We start from the raw sequence: 21,359 nt of genomic DNA on the forward strand, positions 1-21,359 counted from the left end.
CCTATTAGGAAGCAAATTCTCAATCCGCATAGATCCCAATAGTCTGCAGTTTCTATTACAACAAAAGACCTCATCAACAGAAAAACAAAAGTGGATAGAGAAACTAGCTGCATTCAAGATGGAAATTTTACACAAAAAGGGAAAATATAACGCTGTTGCCGACGCTCTCACAACATGCTCCACAATGGTAGTAGTTCCTGATTGGTTGGACGGGATTCAGATTGAATATGCCAAGGATCCAGACTCTTGCTCAATAATTGAAAACATCAAGCAACATCCCAATTTTGAATGGAAAAATGACATACTATGGTATAAGGGCAGAATTTATTTAAGTCCTTCATCCAAATTTAAAATAAAGGCTCTAAAAGAATCACACAATTCCCTTGCAGTTTGGCATGTTGGGTTCTTCAAGACATACACCAACACACGTCAATCATTCTACTGGAAGGGAATGAGTAAGGAAATTCAGAAATACGTCGCCAAGTGCGACATCTGTCAGAGAAGTAAAAGCAAAAATGTCCCAACTCCTGGATTGTTACACCCCTTACATATCCCAAATCAGAAATGGGAGGAAATTTCAATGGATTTCATCGATGGTTTACCTATCTTTGATGGTAAGGACAAGATATTTGTTGTAATAGATAGACTCACTAAATATGCACACTTCATGGCAGTCAAGAAAACAGACTCAACCAAGCAAATTGCAGAAGTCTTTTGCAAAAAACATTTACAAGCTATATGGTCTACCCAAAGTCATTGTTAGTGATAGAGATGTAAGATTTAAGGGAAATTTCTGGAAGGATTTTTGCAAACAAGTTGGGATAACCCTTAACATGAGTTCATCATATCATCCACAAACATATGGACAAACATAAATAGTAAATAAGTGCTTGGAAACGTATCTATGGTGCTTCATATTGTTGATTTTTTGGGTAGCATCAGATGTGCTCTAGCTCTGAAATTTTGTGGAGGGGCTAGAACACATGAGATCTCCAAGACCCAGAAATAGTTTGGAGAAATTCCACCCGGAGTGCATGTTATTCAAATAATTAATTATTTTTAATGGTGCCTATGTTAAAACTTAGGAAACAAAAATAATTAAAGTGAATTAATATAAATGTGGGTGAGAGCTTCTAAGAGATGAGGATCAAGTCTATTTTAATCTTAGCTGTTGATGAGAGAATTGATCACGACCGTTGATATCTCAACAGGAAAAGTATAAATGAAGACTTGAGGGTCATTTGGAGACACACCGGGGAAATACTCAGTAAACCAAGGGAAGTCGATTCTCCAGAAGTAAGAGCTCGATTTCAGAGGGAGAGTTGCAGGGTGAAGGAAGAGGAGTGTATCAACATCAGTCGGAGACAGAGGAGGAGACGCAGTGCATTAGAGGGACAACGCAAAGGGACAACTTAGAGAGGCAGCACAGTCCTCATGCAGAAGACGACGCAGAGATGATGTAGTGGAGGCTGGAGGGTCTCTTGAGTGTTAGAATTTCTCCAGTGATTGGAGGAAAATTATCTCAGATGTTTTCGCAAAGGTTTCTTTATGTTCTGCAAATCATTCCTTGTAAAGAGATTGTTGCTGAAGAATAATAAATAAACCCTCATCCGCTGCATCAATTTTTCCGCATTGGGTTTTTCCGGGGAATACTGTCCAAAAAACAACTGTGTTGATGTGATTGATTCTTGTGCTTGTACTTCACTGTTCTTTTCTCTATGCTATTATGTGACCACTGCAGTAGAATTTATTTTGATGTTTGCTGAAGGGTTTGTAAATAACTTATTGTGGAAAATAAGTAGGAGAAATAAATCAATTGTTGCATTAGAATTTCATGTTAGAAATTTCCACATGGTATCAGAGCTGAGATTGGGCAACAGGATTAGAGAATCTGCAATGAGTCATGGACATGATGCTGTTAGAGCAACGACTCAAAGGGGCTCACACAGTTCTCCCAGGAAAGAGGAAAGCACGAAGAATATAATGGATCACGACAGTTTTGTGTTGGCGTCTAGACTGGAGGAAGAAGTCGCATGCTTGTCAAGTTCTACTTCCACTTTTGTTTGGTATATTGATAGCGGGGCTTCTATGCACATGACGAGAATACGAGAATGTTTCTCGAGCTATTAAGAAGAACAAATGAACTTCCAAATAACCATGGGAAACAAGACAAAATGTACCCCCATAGGAAGAGGTGCTGTAGTTTTTCAAACAGAAGTAGGGGATCGACTTCGAGCTACCAATGTGCTGCATGTGCCTGGATTGGGATAGGACTTACTCTATGTATCTCACCTACATAACAAGGGCTATGATGTATACTTCATTGGACAGAAAGTATATGTCAAACATTTGAGTTGGAAGAAGAAGGCGCAAATTGGAGTCAGAAGCAACAAACTGTATAAGTTACAGCTAGAGTCTCCAATGTCACTAATAGGCAACAATGATGAAAAAGATTTGAATGGACTATGGTACAAAAGGATGGGGCACTTACACCATGGGGCTCTAAGAATTCTCAGAGAAACCGTCACAGGAGTTCCAGAATTAAGTACCAAACGAGACAATGTATGTAGAGGTTGCGTACTTGGCAAGTATGCCAAAGGGACTTATTCCAGAAGTAACAATAGGGAAAAGAGTGTTCTGGGATTAATACACTTAGATATCTGTGGACCAATGTCCACAAAAGCTCTTAGTGGTGTCGAATACTTTGTCATCTTCATTGATAACTATTCTAGGAAGACTTCGATCTACCTTCTAAAAACCAAGGTTGAGGTTTTTGATCGATTCAAAGAGTTTAAAGCTCTGGTTGAGAATCTCAGGGAAGAGGATAAAAGTGTTGTGCTCAGACAATGGTGGATAATATATTGACAAAGACTTCGCTAAGTTCTGCGCAAGGGAAGGCATCAAAAGAGAATGGATAACTCCATATAATCTGGAGCAGAATGGAGTAGCAGAGAGGAAAAACAGAACTATTGTTGAAGCAACGAGGGCAATGTTGTATGATTAGGATATGCCCAAATTTCTATGGGCAGAAGCATGCAGCACAATAGTATATGTTTAGAACATGACTCCTCACAGGGCATTAGGAAGGATTTCTTCGGAGAGTATCTTCACCGAAAAGAAGTCTGAAGTGAGTGACGTCATTTCAAGATATTTGGGAGCTTGGCATACTGCCATATCCCTGAAGAAAAGAGGAATAAGTTGGATCAAATTGCAGAAAAATGATATCTTATGGTATATAGTGAGAATGCTAAGGCATATAGAGTCTACCTTCCGGGCAATAGAAAGATCGCAGTACGACGGGACGTAAAATTCATGGATGACAAAGCTTTCAGGAAATCCCGAGAAATGCCTTACGAAGATCAGTCAAAGGATGATCCGTTGGTCCAATCACTTCAACCAGCAGAAACCAACACCAATATTTCTCCAGGGCACAAGAATCCAAAAGCATCACATCAGGTGGAATCTCAGGAGGAGGAGAAAATACACCACCCACTACCAGTGGAAGAACGAGCCAGGAACTTCGACAGATACTATGGGACGCAAAGGATTTCATTGGAGCTTCTAGGAACAAGAAAAGGGAGCGAAGACAACCAAACAGATACCAAGCCTTTGTGGCTCAAGTTGGAGAACCCTCTAGTTTTCGAGAGGCCGTTAAACATCAAGTATGGGTAGATGCTATGGTGGAGGAATACAGTTCTATAATGACCAATGATGTCTGGGAAGTGGTACCTAGACCTCAAGACAGATCAATTGTAGGTTCGAGATGGATCTACAAGGTCAAGGATGTTGGAAATGACAACGTGGAAAAATACAAAGCCAGGTTCATGGATAAGGGGTATGCTCAGAAGGAAGGGATAGACTATGAAGAAACCTTCACCCCAGTAGCCAGATATACTTCTATTAGATCCGTGATATCCCTTGTAACACAGATGGGGTGGGAGATTCACCAGATGGAGGTCAATACTACGTTCTTGAATGGGGTGATAGAAGAAGTATACATTGAACAACCAGAGGGCTTTGAGACACATGAGAAGAAAACTCATGTATGTAGGCTGAAGAAAGTCTTGTATGGGCTTAAATAAGCGCCTAGAGCATGGTATGGTCGAATTGATGGTAACTTGCAGAAGATGGGATTCATTAAGAGTGACGCAAATCCCAACCTCTACTATCTGACTGTAGAAAATGAGCCTCTAATTTTGGTGTTATATGTAGATGACCTTTTTCTGACAAGTTCATCTAGGCTCATCAAAGATTGCAAGGAAAACTTAGCTACATAATTTGACATGAAGGATTTAGGACAGATGCATTATTTTTTGGGTTTGGAAGTTTGGCAGTAGAAGGGTGAGATTTTTCTTGGAGAAGGGAGATACTCTACAATTTTTTTAAAGAAGTTCAAAATGCAGGACTGTAGACCCATGGCTACTCCAATGATTACCAACTAGAAGGAGATTGATGCGTCTGATGATAAATAAGTAGATCCCACCTTGTACAGGCAACTCATAGGATCCCTAATGTATCTGGTCAACACCATGCCAAACATTTGTTACGCTGTCAACATCCTCAGTTAGTTCATGGTGGAACCAAAGAGGGCACATTGGGCAGTAGCCAAGCATGTTCTCATATATATACGAGGAACAATCGAGCATGGATTAATGTACACCCGAGGCAATGATATCAGACTGAGTGGGTTCATTGATGCAGATTGGGCTGGAAGTTCAGTAGATCGGAAAAGTACCGCTTGGTACTGTTTCAACATTGGATTAGGAATGACCTCCTAGTGCAGTAGGAAACAAAAGTCCGTAGCTCTGAGCTCAGTTGAAGCTGAGTATATGGCACCTAGCACAACATCGTGTGAAGCCATATGGCTTAGAAAGTTGCTTGTGAATCTTATTCAGGAGAAGGATGGAAGCGACCAACATTTTATGTGATAACCAGAGTTGCATCAAGCTCTCTGAGAATTCAGTTTTCCATGAGCGGTCGAAGCACATTGACATCATGTGTCACTTTATTGGAGACTGTGCCTAGCGAGGTGCAGTACAATTATAGTACACTCCGACAGGAGAACAGGTGGTAGACATTCTCACTCACTAAGGCTTCAGGAAGAACAAAGTTTGTTTATTTAAGGGAGAAGATGGGGATGATTGAGAATCTGTTTCAGTAGCAGAAACAGATAGTGCAGTACTTAAGAGGGAGCTGCAGCAGTGACAACAATAGTGTCATGGGCAACAGTACAGTGGCAACAACATCGCAATAGATGAAGGGCAACAGACCGAGCATTAGCAACATAGAGGACCGATGCTAGGAAGTATTGCTAGAGCACATTCCTCGCTAAGAGGGAGTGTTGATTTTTTGGGTAGCATTGGATGTGCTCTAGCTCCAAAATTTTGTGGAGGGGCTAGAACACATGAGATCTCCAAGACCCATAAATCGTTTGGATAAATTCCATCCGGAGTGCATGGTATTCAAATAATTAATTATTTTTAATGGCGCCAAAGTTAAAATTTAGGAAATTAAAATAATTACAGAGAATTAATATAAATGTGGGTGAGAAGCTTCTAGGAGACGAGGATCAAGTCTGTTTTAATCTTTAGCCGTTGATTAGAGAATTGATCACAACCGTTGATATATCAGTAGGAAAAGTATAAATGAAGACTTGAGGGTCATTTGGAGACACACCGGGCAAATACTCAGTGCCCGAGGGAAGTCGATTCCCCAGAAGTAACAGTTTGATTTCAAAGAGAGAGTTGCAGGGTGAAGGAAGAGGAGGGTATCAACATCAGTCGGAGATCAAGGAGGAGGGGACATAGTGCATCAGAGGGACAGCGCAGAGGGACAACTCAGAGAGGTAGCGTAGCAGAGGACATAGTCCTCACGCAGAAGACGACGCAGAGGTGATGCAGTGGAGGTTGGAGGGTCTCTTGAGTGTCAGAATTTCTCCAGCGATTGGAGGAAAATTATCTCAGATGTTTTTGCAAAGGTTTCTCTATGTTCTGCAAATCATTCCTTGTAAAGAGATTATTGCTGAAGAATAATAAATAAACCCTCATTTGCTGCACCGATTTTTCCGAATTGGGTTTTTCCAAGGACTATTGTCCGAAAAACAACTGTGTTGATGTTATTGATTCTTGTGCTTGTATGTCACTGTTCTTTTCTCTATGCTATTATGTGACAACTGTAGTAGAATTTATTTTGATGTTTACTGAAGGGTTTTGTAAATAATTTATTGTGGAAAATAAGTAGGAGAAATAAATCAGTTGTTGCAGTAGAATTTCATGTTAGAAATTTCCACACATATCTGATAAGCAAAACAAATGGACACAATGGTTGCATCTAGCATAATGGTGGTACAATACCACCTATCATGTTGAAGAATGTAACTAGGTTCGGTCTTCATATTTATATTTGAGTCAAAGAATGAAAAAGATTTTACTATTATTATTACAAAGACTTATTAAAGCATGGGTTTCATGCTTGGGTCATCATTTTATAGGTCAAAGTCCCAATTCAAGACTTCTAGGTTTTATATTGAGTGGTCATTAGAGTCATTGTCCATTTACTGAGACCCTTATTGGGCTTTTGAATCATGTAAAAAGAATTATTATCGAGTCAAAAATGTAATTTGTCAGCTCCACACCAAGTTGGCCCTTGCCCGATGAAGTTGGCCTACAAGATGACAATTTGACCCAGAAAGAGGCTATATATACAAGAGTAGTTCGATCTATTTGGACATCAACGAGTTCAATACACATCAAGGAAGTGCAGAAAAAGTGGGAAATTCAAGGAAAAGGAAGAAGTGCAAGTTGAAGTTTTTGGGCTATCTCTCTCTCTCTCTCTCTCTCTCTTTTATGTGAAGTTACTGGGCTATTTGCTGGATCAAAGTTCTACTACTAGGAAGATCAAAATTCTGAATGTGCTGGGTCGAAGTTCTGCTATTGGGAAGGTCGAAATTCTGAATTTGCTGGGTCGAAGTGCTACTGTTGCAAGGTTGAAGATCTAGATTGAAGTTGATGGAAGGAAGGGATGACTTGGTGGTTCAAGGACGTCTGTGTCTAGGTTGAAGAGTCTTGGATTATCTCAACTACTAAAGGAAGAAGTTTGACTGGGTTTTCCCCTAGATAGGGGTTTTGCCCTGGCAGAGTGCCTACATCTTGTGTCTCTTGTTCATGTGATCTTCATACACATAATTTTGTAATTGCTTGATGAAAGATGATATAATAAAGAAATAAAGAAGCCAACAAAATTCACAAGGAATTATCAAGAAAGAGAAATCTAACCCTAATTCTACTAGCATTGATTTCTCAACATATCATACGTCAGCTAAAATGACACCATTCCAAACCCTCTATGGTTATGAATCCCCCGAAACGGAAGGATTTTGCATTAAATGACTCCAAAGTTCAAGCAGTGAAGAATCATTTTGAAGAAAGTCAAAATATTATCCAAATATTGAAAGAGAGCTTAGCATCCCGCTAGCAATTGAATGAAGCAACAGGCTGATCAACACCGTTCAGAAAGAGAATTCGAAGGAGACTAGTTCTTCATAAGACTACGACCCTACAAGCAGTTATCCTTGATTCAACAATGAAAGAACACACTGGCTCCAAAATTCTATTGGCCTTTTCAAATAATGAGGAAGATGAATGATGTTGCTTATGGATTGAAACTACCAGACAACTGTTGAATCCATAACGTATTCCATGTTTCATGCCTCGAAAAAGTACTAGGTCAAAACCAATCTGCTCAAACTGAGATACTTGAAGTCGACATTGTTTTAAGAAACGGCCGTTTCGAAACCGAAACGGCCGGGTTGATCCGAGCCAATACCTTTTTCTATGACCCGGCCTTTGGAACGGTTCGATTGGCCGAGTCAGCCATGACTTGGCCGAGTCATTGAATGACTCGGCCAAGTCATGGCTGACTCGGCCAACTCGGCCGTTTCCGTTATGACTCGGCCGAGTCACAAAAAAATGCCCAGCATCACGTCAAACTGCGATTTAATAAAATTTTAATGGATTTTTAAATTGTTTTTTGGTTGGTTTGGACTCCAAGTAGTTATAAATTTTCATGGTAATGTTAAATTCTTGAAGTAAAAGTGACATTCTCCTTAATCTTCATTTTCACCCTTTTACTTAAATTTTTAACATTACCATGAAATGACTCAGGATGTTTGAGAGTGGTTTCGACCTCATTGGATTTAATATGGAGAAAGTAGAATTTTAGATTTCATTCAAAATCCAGCAGACTTATCAGTTTTTCAGGGTTTCAGGATTGGAGGATTGCAATGTTTCCATTGAATTTTGTCATGTATTAGGGTATGGATTCTGGAACTCGTATTTAATCAAGAGCACCAATCCCTCTATGTACCTTGATGTTAGTGACATTGGTTGTCGAACTCCTCTGGGATTTGCTCCCAAACCAAGAGCTTCTCAAAATGTCGCTCCCGCTCCCGTTTTCGCTCTCGCTCCCCACTTTCGCTCCTGCTCCCAAGTAACACTAAACCAGATGATGTTGGCAACTCTATCAGTAGCCAGTAGTACTGGTCACAAAGTTTTGTTGTAGAGGCCATTTATAGCCTCCTTGGTTATGTGTTTTTGTTTTGATCTCTATATCATCATCGTGTATGTATTGGACAATGTGCTGGGTGCCATTTTGATATAATGGATATATTCATGAGCCTACTTTGATCATATGTTGTCTTCTATCTATATTCTAATGCTGTGTGTTTGGAAACATGAATGAAAATCTTTAAAATTATGTGTTTTTATAAAAAATAAATATTTAATGTATTTTTTACAAGGACCGAGTCATTGAAATCGAGCCGGCCGAGTCGATACCGAGTCGGAGTCAGAGTCGGAGTCAACCCTCGGCCGAGTCGGAGTCGGAGTCGGAGTTTTAAAACATTGGAAGTCGATGAAGAAGGAAGGATTATCCTAGAACTCGAAGGTATCCTCACAACTCGTGAGAAGGTATTGCGCTCCAAAACCATAAGAGAATACCTGATCAAGTGGAAAAAACTCCTAGAAGAAGATTCATCATGGGAAACAGAGAAGTTTCGACAACAGTTCCCGTTGCTACCTTTGCTTTGAGGACAAAGCAATTTTAAGGATTGGGCAATGTTATGAATAAATAAGCCATAAAAATTACCACTGAAACCAACAGGGGACCTAAAAGGGGTTCCTAAGAGGGCAACTGTTAGGTTAAGGGAAACGGTGGAGGCTTAGCCCATTGTCACCACAACCATGTCTCCCTGCTCTTTACGGACTTTCACCAATGGGAGGAGTCCCGATAGTGTAGGGATCACTTGTAAAGTATATGTCAATGGATAGGTGGAAAGTGACCCTAGGAACCCTTTGCCAAGGATGGAGTGAAGAATGGAATTTGCTTGCTCTTTAAGCAAGGGACTTGGTCCTCCTGGGGTAAGGGGTGAGGATTGGAGGGTTGAGGGAGAAGGAATGGGCTTATAGACGAAGTTATCAATCCCTATAATCCTTGTGAAACTTGGATTCCCAAATAGTCCTTGACAAAAAATCTTTATTGAGAAGTGGGACCACACGGGGCCAAGTGGACACAACCCAACCTCGAGGATGGAATGCAACAACCAATGATGTTCCTATCCTAGACAAGGTGAAGGGAAAGGACCAAACAAGAATATTTACTTCAAAATTCGATCTTAGATCTAGGGCTTGGGATTCCCGACATTCCATTGTTAGAATTGCAAATTTGGAGGAGAGGGAGGGGACCCACCAATGCAGTAGCCTGTAGGAGATCAAAGTTTTTCCTCGGGTCATTTCCTAGGAAACTAATGCCCTAGGCGACCCTTGAGGGCTAGGAAAAAGTGGTAAAAGGTGAAAAAGGTGAAGGAGATGACCACCCTTTTTAGGGATCAGTGCCTAATTCTCTTGGGGATATGGAGTCAAGGATGACGATGAGTAAGAACTTGGTTTTATGATCAAGGAGGCCGGAAAGTTAACTTCATCCAATGTTGAGAGAAAGAAAAGAAATGTGACCTTAAAGCATTTTTACTTAAAAGCAAATGATGCAAGCTTATTGAGACAAATATTCTCTAGGACATTTCATTCATATAACATTGGCCCATATATAAATTAGCTAAAACATGCTTAATTCCACATTTCAATTAAAACAAGAAAAATAGCCTAAATGAAAATCCATACATCAAAATTCATCCATCTCCAAAAATATCCTCCAAGGAAAAAATGCAAAGTTCTCTATGATTAGAGAGATCCCAAGTCAAGTGATGATCCAAATGAATGTATCTAACATCAATATATAGCCTCCTAAGGAGTTCGAATTAGCCTAAGGGCCTACATTAGCCCCTAATGATAAAATAATGAGCAAATAAAACCCCTTTTGGTGACAAGCCCACCAAACTAGCTCACAAGTGTAAAAATAAGCCTCACAAGGGGCTAAATAATAATATGTATTTGTTGGGGCCCTCCAAAGGCCTAATAATGTCCTGAAGTGCCATACTGAGGAATAAATTCCTCAAAATATGATGGACAAGGGGGTGGCCCCTTGTTCTCCAAGTAGTAGAGCTACGATGCTTCCAGCGGGTCTGAGGGCACATAAATGACCCCATGGGTCTCCATATGAATTAGAGATGCTTGTAGATCCTTTGTAAGGGTCCGAGTGGTGGAATGAATGTTGCCATGACATCGTACAAGTCCTGGGACACCTGCCAAGAGTGTGGGGTTCTCGTGGGGCTTGCTGGGCATAATGTACCAAGCATATCACCATCATCCCAAAAGTGGATCACTAGTAGTCTCTGAGCATCAATGAAGATCTGTGGAGTGCTGTCTGCTGCTGTGGAGGCCAATGGCTCTCTATGCACACCGTATATGTGCCAATGTAGATCTCTGGGGGTTAGGATCCCGTATGGGGAGACCAAACCCAAATGGAAACCACCTGTAATCCTGCATGAGATCTAATGCAGCCCCTAGGCTTTCAGTACAAGCAGTCATTAAAATAATTAGGTAAAAGAGTTTACAAATCATGGATAACAAAGTGGGCACTTCATAATGGCATGCCCTTTCGTAGTGGGCTTTGGCATATGTTAGTGTCTCCAAGCTCCAAAGGGTGTTAACCAAGTACCTTATTAGGTGGTTTCAGCCCTTAAATGGGATAGTATATCCAATTAACATCCCTCTAATGGGGGTGACAAGTGATAAACAAGTGGAATGGAATAGGGAATGAGAAGGGCAACCCTGGGCCACATATTGGGGCATAAGGTTAGTTGGATAAGGGGAAGCCCACACCTGGGTATGTAATGTGTAGGATGGAGCAATTGTAGTACATGAGGTGCCCCGACCTTGATTTTTCCACCCTTGTTTATATGCCTTTTGCCTTTTATGAATTTTCTTTCATTAACTGCTCGAAGCTTAAAGGACAAGAGCATGATGTGTAAGATATAGCAGTGATTACTGCCTTTTAGGTAGGGCGGTTCATTGCCCTTCAGGGGTTGGGACAATCATGGGTTCCTGAATGATAAAGGAGGCTCATCTAGGGCTTATGGAACTAGGGTGATGACCATGGATTGGGGTAGAACTCATGTATTGGCCTTTGCCCACGTGTTAATTATTTTTGCCCCGACCATCTTTTGCATTTTGTGGTACAATTTCCTGTTAAATGTGGCCAATTATGCTTTTTTCTTTTTCTTTTAGCTGCTTCAACCTCTGGGGCATTATTTTGGGCCTGACCCAAGGAGGGCAAGAGGTTAGAAAGGCTGGCCCTATGTGGACCCAGAATGGAAATGTGGACCTAGGTGGGAGAAATGATGAATGGGGGTATAGTAAGTGGAAAGGGAGTAATATATGGGGATAAAGGAGCGGGACCATGCACCCAAAGTCGGGTATTCCCAAGTAGCACAACCCTAGAACCAAATGGTCAATAAAGGAGATCCCACAGGACTAAGATCTAAGGGTAACATCCAAAAGAGATCAAGGGGACAAGAGCACAAACTAAGCCCACCCTTTCCGCCAAAACCCCCCATCAATCCATACCCAGAAGTATCCATGAGAAGTAAACCCAATACTCAATTACCAAATGAAAGGTCATACCTTTAGATTCGGGAGGCCCACCTTCAAACATACGATCAATACAGGTAGGTGAGGGACTAAATGGCTGGCTCAAGTGGCAGAGAAATGGTACAATGAGCTAGCAGGTGGCTGCAAGGGGCTGCTGGTTGCTGGTTGAGGTCCATCATGGAGAAATTTCTCTTGGGGATATCACCCACGAAGTGGTGTTTAACAATTACCTTTGCTTTGAGGACAAAGCAATTTTTAAGGATGGGGCAATATTATGAATAAATAATCCATAAAAATTAATTGATAAATAATACATATAATAATAAATAAATAATTAAATAAATAAATAATTATTTTAAATAATTTAAGTATTATTATTATGAAAGGTCACTGTCCAAAAGGCACGACCCATCAAAACTCTTGACCAGTCACTGCCTATTTAGGCATACTGTTCGAGTGAATGTAAATCATCAGTCAAGTACTCAATTATTAATAAAATATTACATTTCAGTGTGTAAGTCTGCAAGTTCTTCTACATATAACTTCTACATGTCTGGTTCTTCTACATATAACTTCTATAGGCAACACCTTTTTACATCTTTACATCAAATGTTACGTAAAAATCCCGTTTAAAAGGGGAAATTTGACAATTAAGAACTGACCCTTAGACACAACTAAATTCTGCAAAACTTTAGGCATGATCTAATATGGTAATTTACATCGATTCTATACACTAGGACTCACTTAATGCTTCATCATCAAGCTCCACTCTAGCTTTGGGGTATGTTTGGGAGAAAAACTCATCCTATTATTTGCAGTTGAAAAACACAAATAATTAGCTGAGGAAAAAAAGCTCCCGAGAATGAAACTCTCTAGCAAAACTCTTAAGCTTACCTAGATGTGTTAGATGGCTTTATAAACATACTAGAATTATTTTTACATAATGGCCCACAGGATTGCAGAATTTGGATTACATTGGAAGACCAGAAACTGCAGATGATGATGAAATCTGAAAAAATTCTGACTTCTCTGACATGTGTTCTGCTGATGGGGTAGTTGTTACTTGGTGGTCAACATCCCCATCACTTTTATAATTTGGAACAGTAAACTTTTTCCCTTTCATACATGTTACATAGTGTTTTGTGGAGTTTTGAAAATAAAAAATGGTGTTTTTTTGATGGGTTTTATTAGTTGTGTTCTCAAGAATTGATTGTGTGATGTATATAATTTAGGCTATTGTGGAGACTATCTTTTGAACATTAGAAATGAAATTATATGGCTGAATTCCTAAAACTTTCAATCATTTTCCTTTCAGCTTTATACACAAGTGATTATGTTGCAAGACATGTTGGTGTCAAAACATTCTCTTTCTTCCACCTTATAACGCTAATAGTCTATGAAATCTGACCAACTTTAATCGAATTAATGGCAGGGTTATGCTACAACTGCCATCATGAAGATCTGTGCTTTTGAAATCACAGCTGGAAAGAAAGTGGAGCTATTTCCAGAGGTATTGAGAATTGATTTTTATCTATGTTATGTCTTTTTCTAGACTAACTATCTGAGAGCATTACAGTATGCAAGAAAAATTGTGACATTGTATTGTTTAGTTCAGGATTCTAGTAATTATTTCAGGATTGTAGTAAAGCATGTGGTTCTAATGATTTTTTGTCACTTCGTTGTGTTCCCAGATACTATCCCTTTGATAGAGGATAGTTTTTGTCCTTGGAAAACCTTTACAGTTTGCTAGCTGTTGTATGTATATCTACTGTTCAAGTAATAGTATGCAGTTTTTATTATATATTTATATATTCGCTTTATCATTGTTCCAACTGTGAGGAGTAACTTTACATTTGTTTGGCATGACGTGGTGATTTGTCAGAGTAGAATTTGGAAAGGATACAAATCTGTGCCACATTTATCTTTTGTTGACACATTCTTTATCCATCTCTGCGGCCTTTGTATGACAGATCAGTTGATTTGTCAAAATGAACTTGTGTTGTTGCTCATTTCTACACTGCTCTAGTGAGTGCCATGGTTGCTATATGATGTGAACTTACCGAGTATGATAGACATGCAACCATCTATGCTGCAAAAATGAAGTATATTCTTCATTTCTGAAAACATGTACAGCCTGGATAACTACCACCATGGTCTACATAGAAGGACAAGCTGCTTATTTGGCAGAAATCAACTCTTAATTATAGCAACTCCTTCAATCTGGATAAATTAGGTAGTGCACTTTCAAGAAATCATAAGTAGCATATTAAACACCTAAAACACTAAGAACCTGGACTGGTGGTCTGCCAAGAAATCCAACTGCTTTATTGTTGGCAGACTTCTGGTATTGAATCACAAGGTGGAACTCCTACAAATAAGCTTTGCACTGCAGATGGACTTGCTGTTAAAGTTTGAACTGAGGGTTCAGGAGCTGGAAAAGTCTGTGATCTGTATGCAAGATTGGTTCATTTCCAGAAAAATAGCATTGCAATTATTTTGATCCCCGGATCAATGCTTAAAACTGTATGTGTTGTAATACAGTTTAGAATGATAGTCAATAAGATGTCCTTCCTGCATAAGAATTGTGCCCATGGCATACTGCGAGGCATCTGTCACAACCATAAAAGGCTTTTACAGATTAATGAAAGACAAAGCAGGAACTTCAACATTTGAAATACAGTTTCATATTGTTGTCCTAGATTTTTTTGACTAGTATGTTTAAGAGAATGAGCAATATGTGAGACTAGCTTGCATGATATGTGGAAACAGGTATGAGTTTTCAAAACAAAAATGTGACCCCTCAAACATTTGGAAACTGGGAAACACAGTGTTTCTGTGTGTGTGTGTGTGTATAGGATGTGCCATTTTATAACACATTATATTGGAACCTTGAAAGAAAGCATTATGAATAAATGAGCAAGAGCAATCAGGTGACAAACATAAATAAGCATTATTCCACTATAGCTTATACTGGGATCCTCATCATTAGAATTTAGTATAACACTTCACCTCTTGTCTAGTCTTTGCCTCTACCTTGATCTTGTGGGACATCAATGAACTCCACTCAATTTTGGTGAAACTGCCTAATCCAAGCCTTAAAATATGGTAGAAAATGTTGGCAAATGTAACTAGTTTCGGTCTTCATAATTGTAATTATACTCATTTTATTATGTATATCTTCTATTACAAGAAAAATAAGAAATACAAATATTATTTTCAAGAATGGGTTTCATGCTTATTTTGATTGGTCAACCAAGTGTGAAAATTCCACAACAGGAACCCCTACTGCAGCAACTAATGATATTACTCCTATTTGTTAAATTTATTTAAACAAATTACTTGCAGTTTCCTACGACAAATATCGTAATACATACACTGCAGCCTTCAATTAATTAAATATTATGCGGAAACAAGAGACTGAGTAAGCAAGAAAATACAACACAATAGACACTGTTATTTTTGGGTAAATGTCCTTGGAAAAACCCAATGTTGGAAAACCAGTGCAACAGTTTTGAGGGTTTATTATTATTAAGCAGTAGCAAATTTTGAATACATCTCTGAATACCTCTCAGGTTATTCAGTTACAGAAAGAGAAATACTGGCAGAAAGATTTGTGAGATTACCTCACACAATCACAGAGAAAATCCCGGCTGATCTGGACACTGAATGAAGTGCCTCTGGCAAGCCCTACGTTGCTCTGCGCAGTCCTCACGCAATCTCCGCGTGAACCTCTCTAGGCTTTGTGTCACTCAGTCTGCGGATCGATTTGCTGCTTAGAGTCTCTGCTCTCAGCCTCCCGGTCTCACACCTCGGCTCTCGGCTTCTGAAACTGACTCTCTTCAGCAAAATCTCGAACTCTCTCTCACCCTCTGCGTGGCCCTTCGTGGCCCTGCGTCTGGGCTAGTGGATCACTCTCTGCCTCTCTCTGCTGATGATTCTCCGGCTGAGAAAATATCTCTCTCCGAATGCTATCCCTGTCCCTTGACTACAAGAAATCTCCTTGATTGAAATTTCCTTCTGAGAACTTCTCACTTCAAAAATTTGATCTCTTGGTCTCTTGGTGTGTTTTCCAAATGAACCTCAAGCCCCTTCTTATATCTTTCTGTTGGAGAACCAATGGCCTAGAGTAACTCCCAATCAAAGGCTCAGATTGTTTTGGCTATATCTCTGTCTTCTTCTAGAAGTTACACCCACAATTAGATTAATACCCATTAATATTTTTAATTTCCTAAGTTTAGACTTCAGGTCCCATTAAAAAATATTAATTATTTTAATAAATTTTTATCTAGGTGGAATTTCCCAAAACGCTTTCTGGGTTCTTTGGAATACATGTTCCCAAGGCTTCCTGCAAAATTTGAGGCCTAGAGCACATCCGATGCTACCCCAAATCAACACTCCCTCTTAGCGAGGAATATGCTCTAGCAATATACTGCTGCTGCATATTGCTCTGGTTTTGAAGCATCGTCCTTTGTGTTGCTGATGTCCGACATGATGTCCACCAACTACTGTGCTGCTGCTGCAACTGTACTGTTGCTGACACTGCCACTGTCAACACCGCATCTGTACTACAACTCCCTCTCAAGTGCTGCATCTGTGCTGTTACTAGCACTGCCACTGCACTGCAAACCGTTGCTTATAGCAACGGAAAAACATCCAAAATTACTGAACTAACTGTGTTCCGTATGATACCGCGTGAATGCTGGAGCTTGATTGCTGCTAGTCTCTACGTTGACCCTTTGAATCTATTGCGCTGCTGCTGACCTCTTCTCTATGCCATTTGCACTGCTGTCAACTCTGCTCTGCGTTGCTTAGACTCTGGTGCTCCTAGCCACTGCAACTGTCTCCCTGAAACTCCTTGGCACCATCTGTCACTAGTCCATCCAGCTAATGCAAAACTGGGCTCTTGTAGCAAGGTTTTGATCCAAGAGGTGGACTCCTTAAGGATCCTACCCATCTGTAGCTCTTTCCAACTACATTTCCAAATCAACCCACCTCCCTCCTGGAGGTGTCTCGGCTGTCATGGCGAACTCCTCCTCTTCGATCTTCGCGGGTGTAGCCTTTGGGTCGTGTTTCTCGTCCTTGTCCTTCTTCTTGAGAGGACACTGAGTAACGTAGTGACCCATCTCACCACACCTGAAACACTTGATCTTTGAGACCTCCTTACATCTCCGCTACTCTTGCTGTCCCTTCGATGAAAGGGTTGCATTATCCTCCTCCTTTGGCTTCGATCCACTGCTGCTGCTGCTTCTGGCAAGTTTCACCTTGACTAAGTCTCTCCTCAGCTCCTCTTGTTTTAGAGTTACTCACATCTCATCCCAATTTGGCCATGCTTCTCTGCCTAGGATACTCTGGACAAAGACTTGCCACTCATCTGAGACAGAATTGAGGGCCAGTCTAACTAACTTTGAATCCTAAGGTGTATGCCCCGCAACAGACAATTCATCACAGGTTTCCTTCAGCTTCGTGAGGAATGGATCCACACGCTCTCCCTTCTGCATCTGAGCAGATCTCAGCTTCTGCTCTAAGTACATCTTCCGCTGCTCGGAAGATCCTTGATATAACGTGGCCAAGGCATCCCACATCTCCTTAGCAGTCCCTCTACTAGCAACGTGACACACCACGTGATCCTTGACTCCATCCAGGATCATCCTCTTGGCCTTCGCCATCTCAGCCTTGTACTTCTTCAGTGGATTTGGATCTGCTGGTTCAACCACCACGCTGTCGACGTATGTCTTGAGGGCATGCTCATCTAGAAGGAATGACATTCTAGCCTTCCAGATGACGTAGTTGGATGCTCCGTCCAACTTGTCATGATCCCTCAAGCCACTGGTTGCCATATCTACCAAAACAAATGTCGAAAATCTCCTCTCTGCTTCTCAGTCAATGAGAAAATGAACTTCTAGGCGAGAAGTCTGTTGAGGAAAGGTTCCCTCATGGTGCTTCTCTTCTCTCTTCTGACATTTTTCAACCCATCAATTTGCATGTTGAAAATTTGTGTCCCACCAGCTCTCCTCACCCTGAGGCTTCAGCGTTGCTCCCTCTACCTTGACAAAAAAAAAATTCGAACTAGGAGTCCTTCTCTCCGTTGACTCACTCAGAGAGAGACTGCCTCGAAAATCTGCCATCCCGGCGTGGACTATGCAAACCCTCTGGAGTTTCGAACTGCTGCTTCCTGCAGCTTTTTGAAATCCCTCTTCTACTCAGCGCTGGATGTACCGACTCTACTCTTCTTGCTTTGCCTACAGCTCTAATACCATGTGAAAATTCCATAACAGGAACCCCTATTGCAGCAACTGATGATATTACTCCTATTTGTTAAATTCCTTTAAACAAATTACTTGCAGTTTCCTACGACAAATATCGTAATACATACACTGCAACCTTCACTTAGTTAAATATAATGTGGAAACAAGAGACTGAGCAAGAAAGAAAATACAACACAATAAACACCGTTATTTTTGGACAAATGTCCCTGGAAAAACTGAACGCGGGAAAATCGGTGCAACAGTTCTGAGGGTTTATTATAATTAAGCAGTAGCAAATTCTGAATACATCTCAGAATACCTCTCAAGTTATTCAGTTACAAAGAGAAATACTAGCAGAAATATTTGTGAGATTACCTCACACAATCACAGGGAAAATCTTGGCTGATCCGGATATTGAATAAAGTGCCTCTGGCAGGCCCTACGCTGCTCTGCGCAGTCCTCACGCAGTCTTTGCATCAACCTCTCTAGGCTCTGCGTCACTCAGTCTGCTGATCGATTTGCTGCCCAGAGTCTTCGCTCTCAACCTCCTGGTCTCACACCCCGGTTCCCGACTTCTGAAACTGACTCTCCTCAGCAAAATCTCGGACTCTCTCTCACCCTCTATGTGGCCCTTTGTGGCCCTGTGTCAGCCTCTGCGTTTGGGCTACTGGATCACTCTTTGCCTCTTTGCTGATGATTCTCCGGCTGAGAAAATCTTTCTCTCTCCGGATGCTATCCCTACCCCTCAACCGCAAGAAATCTCCTTGATTGAAATTTCCTTCTGAGAACTTCTCACTCCAAAAATTTGATCTCTTGGTCTCTTGGTGTGTTTTTCAAATGAACCTCAAGCCCCTTCTTATATCTTTCTGTTGGAGAACCAATGGCCTAGAGTAACTCCCAATCAAAGGCTCAGATTGTTTTGGCTATATCTCTGTCTTCTTCTAGAAGTTACACCCACAATTAGATTAATACCCATTAATATTTTTAATTTCTTACGTTTAGACTTACGGTCCCATTAAAAAATATTAATTATTTTAATAAAATTGCCTCTGGGTGGAATTTCCCAAAGCGCTTTCTAGGTTCTTTGGAATACATGTGCCCAAACCTCCCTACAAAATTTGAGGCCTAGAGCACATCCTTTGCTACCCCAAATCAACACTAGGTTAAGCATGTTCGTCATGCTTATGGGTTTGTCATGTCATAAGAATAATTATCATGAGTTAAAGAGAGTCATTATCAATTGTATAAGACCCTATTGGGCAAGTTGTAATAGGGAAAGAGTTTATTTTTGTGCCTAGAAAGTCAAGAAGACCTCCAAGACCAAGTCGGCCCTAATTGTGAGAAGCCGGCCTAGAAGAGGCTATTCGACATCATGAAAGAGACATATATAGAAGCAACTTCGACCTCATTTGACACACATTCGTTCTGTAATCATAACAAGTTCGATCTGCAGTAGAACAAGAAGAAATTCAAGAGCGAAAGTCAAGGGAGGAAGGACAAATATAGAGCGAAGTTGGAAGACCTAAAATTTGGACCGTATCTGCTCACACGTGCGAAAATTAGGGTTTTCTGGGCAAGTTGCAGGTCGAGTTGCACACCTAAAATTGTAGGACTGAAACATTGACTGGAGCAATTTCACCTTCGTTGACTTTTTTGGAATTTAACTTGTTTGGAAGAGATCTTGTTGGAGGGTTGAGTTGGTGCTTGGAGGAGGTTTTGACTTTGGTCTTGGGGCCTTGGATTTCTCATTTGAACTGATTCTATAAGAAGAGAAGAGATTATTTCTAGGTTTAGCCCTTGGAGGGGTTTTGCCTTAGCTTAGAGCTTACTTTTTGTGTGTATTGTCTTTATTTTTTGTTGAAGTTTGATGACTAAAATGTTTCCTGCAATCCCAACCCGGTTTTAATTTCACCTTATCACTCCCATTCAGTTAAATGCCCTTTCCCATAAACATACATTCAACATATAGAATTCTGGAAATGAAATTTTTAGATTAAAACACATGGCATTGTCAACACATGCTGAAAATAAATATGGACATAAACAGAGAAGCAACGCACATAAAAGTACAGAGATTTTTGGTCAACTTAGACCTAGGTAAAACCTCTTCAATCTTCTCCGAGGAAAACCTGTTAGAGAGCTCTTCAAATTTATTTATCTTTCAAGTTCAGGAAAAATACATTTGCATACAAAACAAAACATCAAAATACAACTTATCTCTTGAGCTCAAACCTCCTTGAAAACCGTGCTCACTTTGCCTCGATTTCTGTGCCCACTTGAAGTTGAAAATATGTACTATACAGATACAAACAATATGGACTGTACTGTATGGATTCTAGAATCTATACAGACTGTATGGATTTCCATAGTGCTGTACAGACTGTACGATTTTTTTCCTTGTTTTTTCTCAATCTTTTCTCGAATGGCTTGCAACTCACAACATTAAATGTTGTTCGTACTATACCTTATGTTGTCTTTGATGCATCGATTTTCGTGCCCATCTTTGCCCATAAATCACTCCTTCAGCTTGCTGCAACAAATTTCTCCTTCAAAACTTTTCTCCAGCTCTCAACCTCCTTTCTCCAATCTGCTCATGAAAAATGAATGCAATCTCTCTTTTCTTTTCTGCAATTTGTTTCTCTAAATGACTTTTGGGCAACCCGAAGATCTAATGGCTCAGATTCATTTAGATCAAGGGATGAGAATAAATGTGCATTTAATTCTCACTTTCTATTTTTTAACTCACCCATTAAATAAAGTACCCACATTGTACATTATGTCTAAAGTCACTTTTCACTTTATAATTTAACATTGACTTCACCACTTATAAAGTCACTTTCACTTTATAAAGTCACACTTAGGAAAATAATTATTTTGGACACTTTTCCCTAGGTAAAGACTAACCCATGGGAAACCACTTGTCCAAGGTACTTTAAAAATCAGCGTTTTTTATGCTCTTGATAATTGTTTGATGAAAAGATCTAAGAAAGAAGAATAAGAAGATAACAAAAGTTCACAAGCTTTTATCAAGGTTAAGGAGAATTGTTTTTTATCGCTGCCCTACTTGATTCTC

General features: G+C 40.2%; 1 protein-coding gene across 2 annotated transcripts in view; it reads left to right on the plus strand.

Moving 5' to 3' along the window:
* LOC149263476 (Adaptin family protein) overlaps positions 1 to 21,359 on the plus strand; it is a 200,463-nt gene that overhangs the window by 136,843 nt on the left and 42,261 nt on the right. For both annotated transcript variants that reach the window (XM_089426337.1, XM_089426341.1), the window contains exon 9: positions 13,474 to 13,551. In XM_089426337.1, the coding sequence (XP_089282463.1) occupies positions 13,474 to 13,551 (78 nt within the window). The remainder of the gene's footprint in view (positions 1 to 13,473; positions 13,552 to 21,359) is intronic.

Source organism: Pinus tabuliformis, chromosome 6 (genome assembly GCF_031772625.1).
Source record: "Pinus tabuliformis cultivar Carrire ecotype Pingquan chromosome 6, CPIR1, whole genome shotgun sequence".
In the NCBI taxonomy this organism is placed as follows: Eukaryota; Viridiplantae; Streptophyta; class Pinopsida; order Pinales; family Pinaceae; genus Pinus; species Pinus tabuliformis.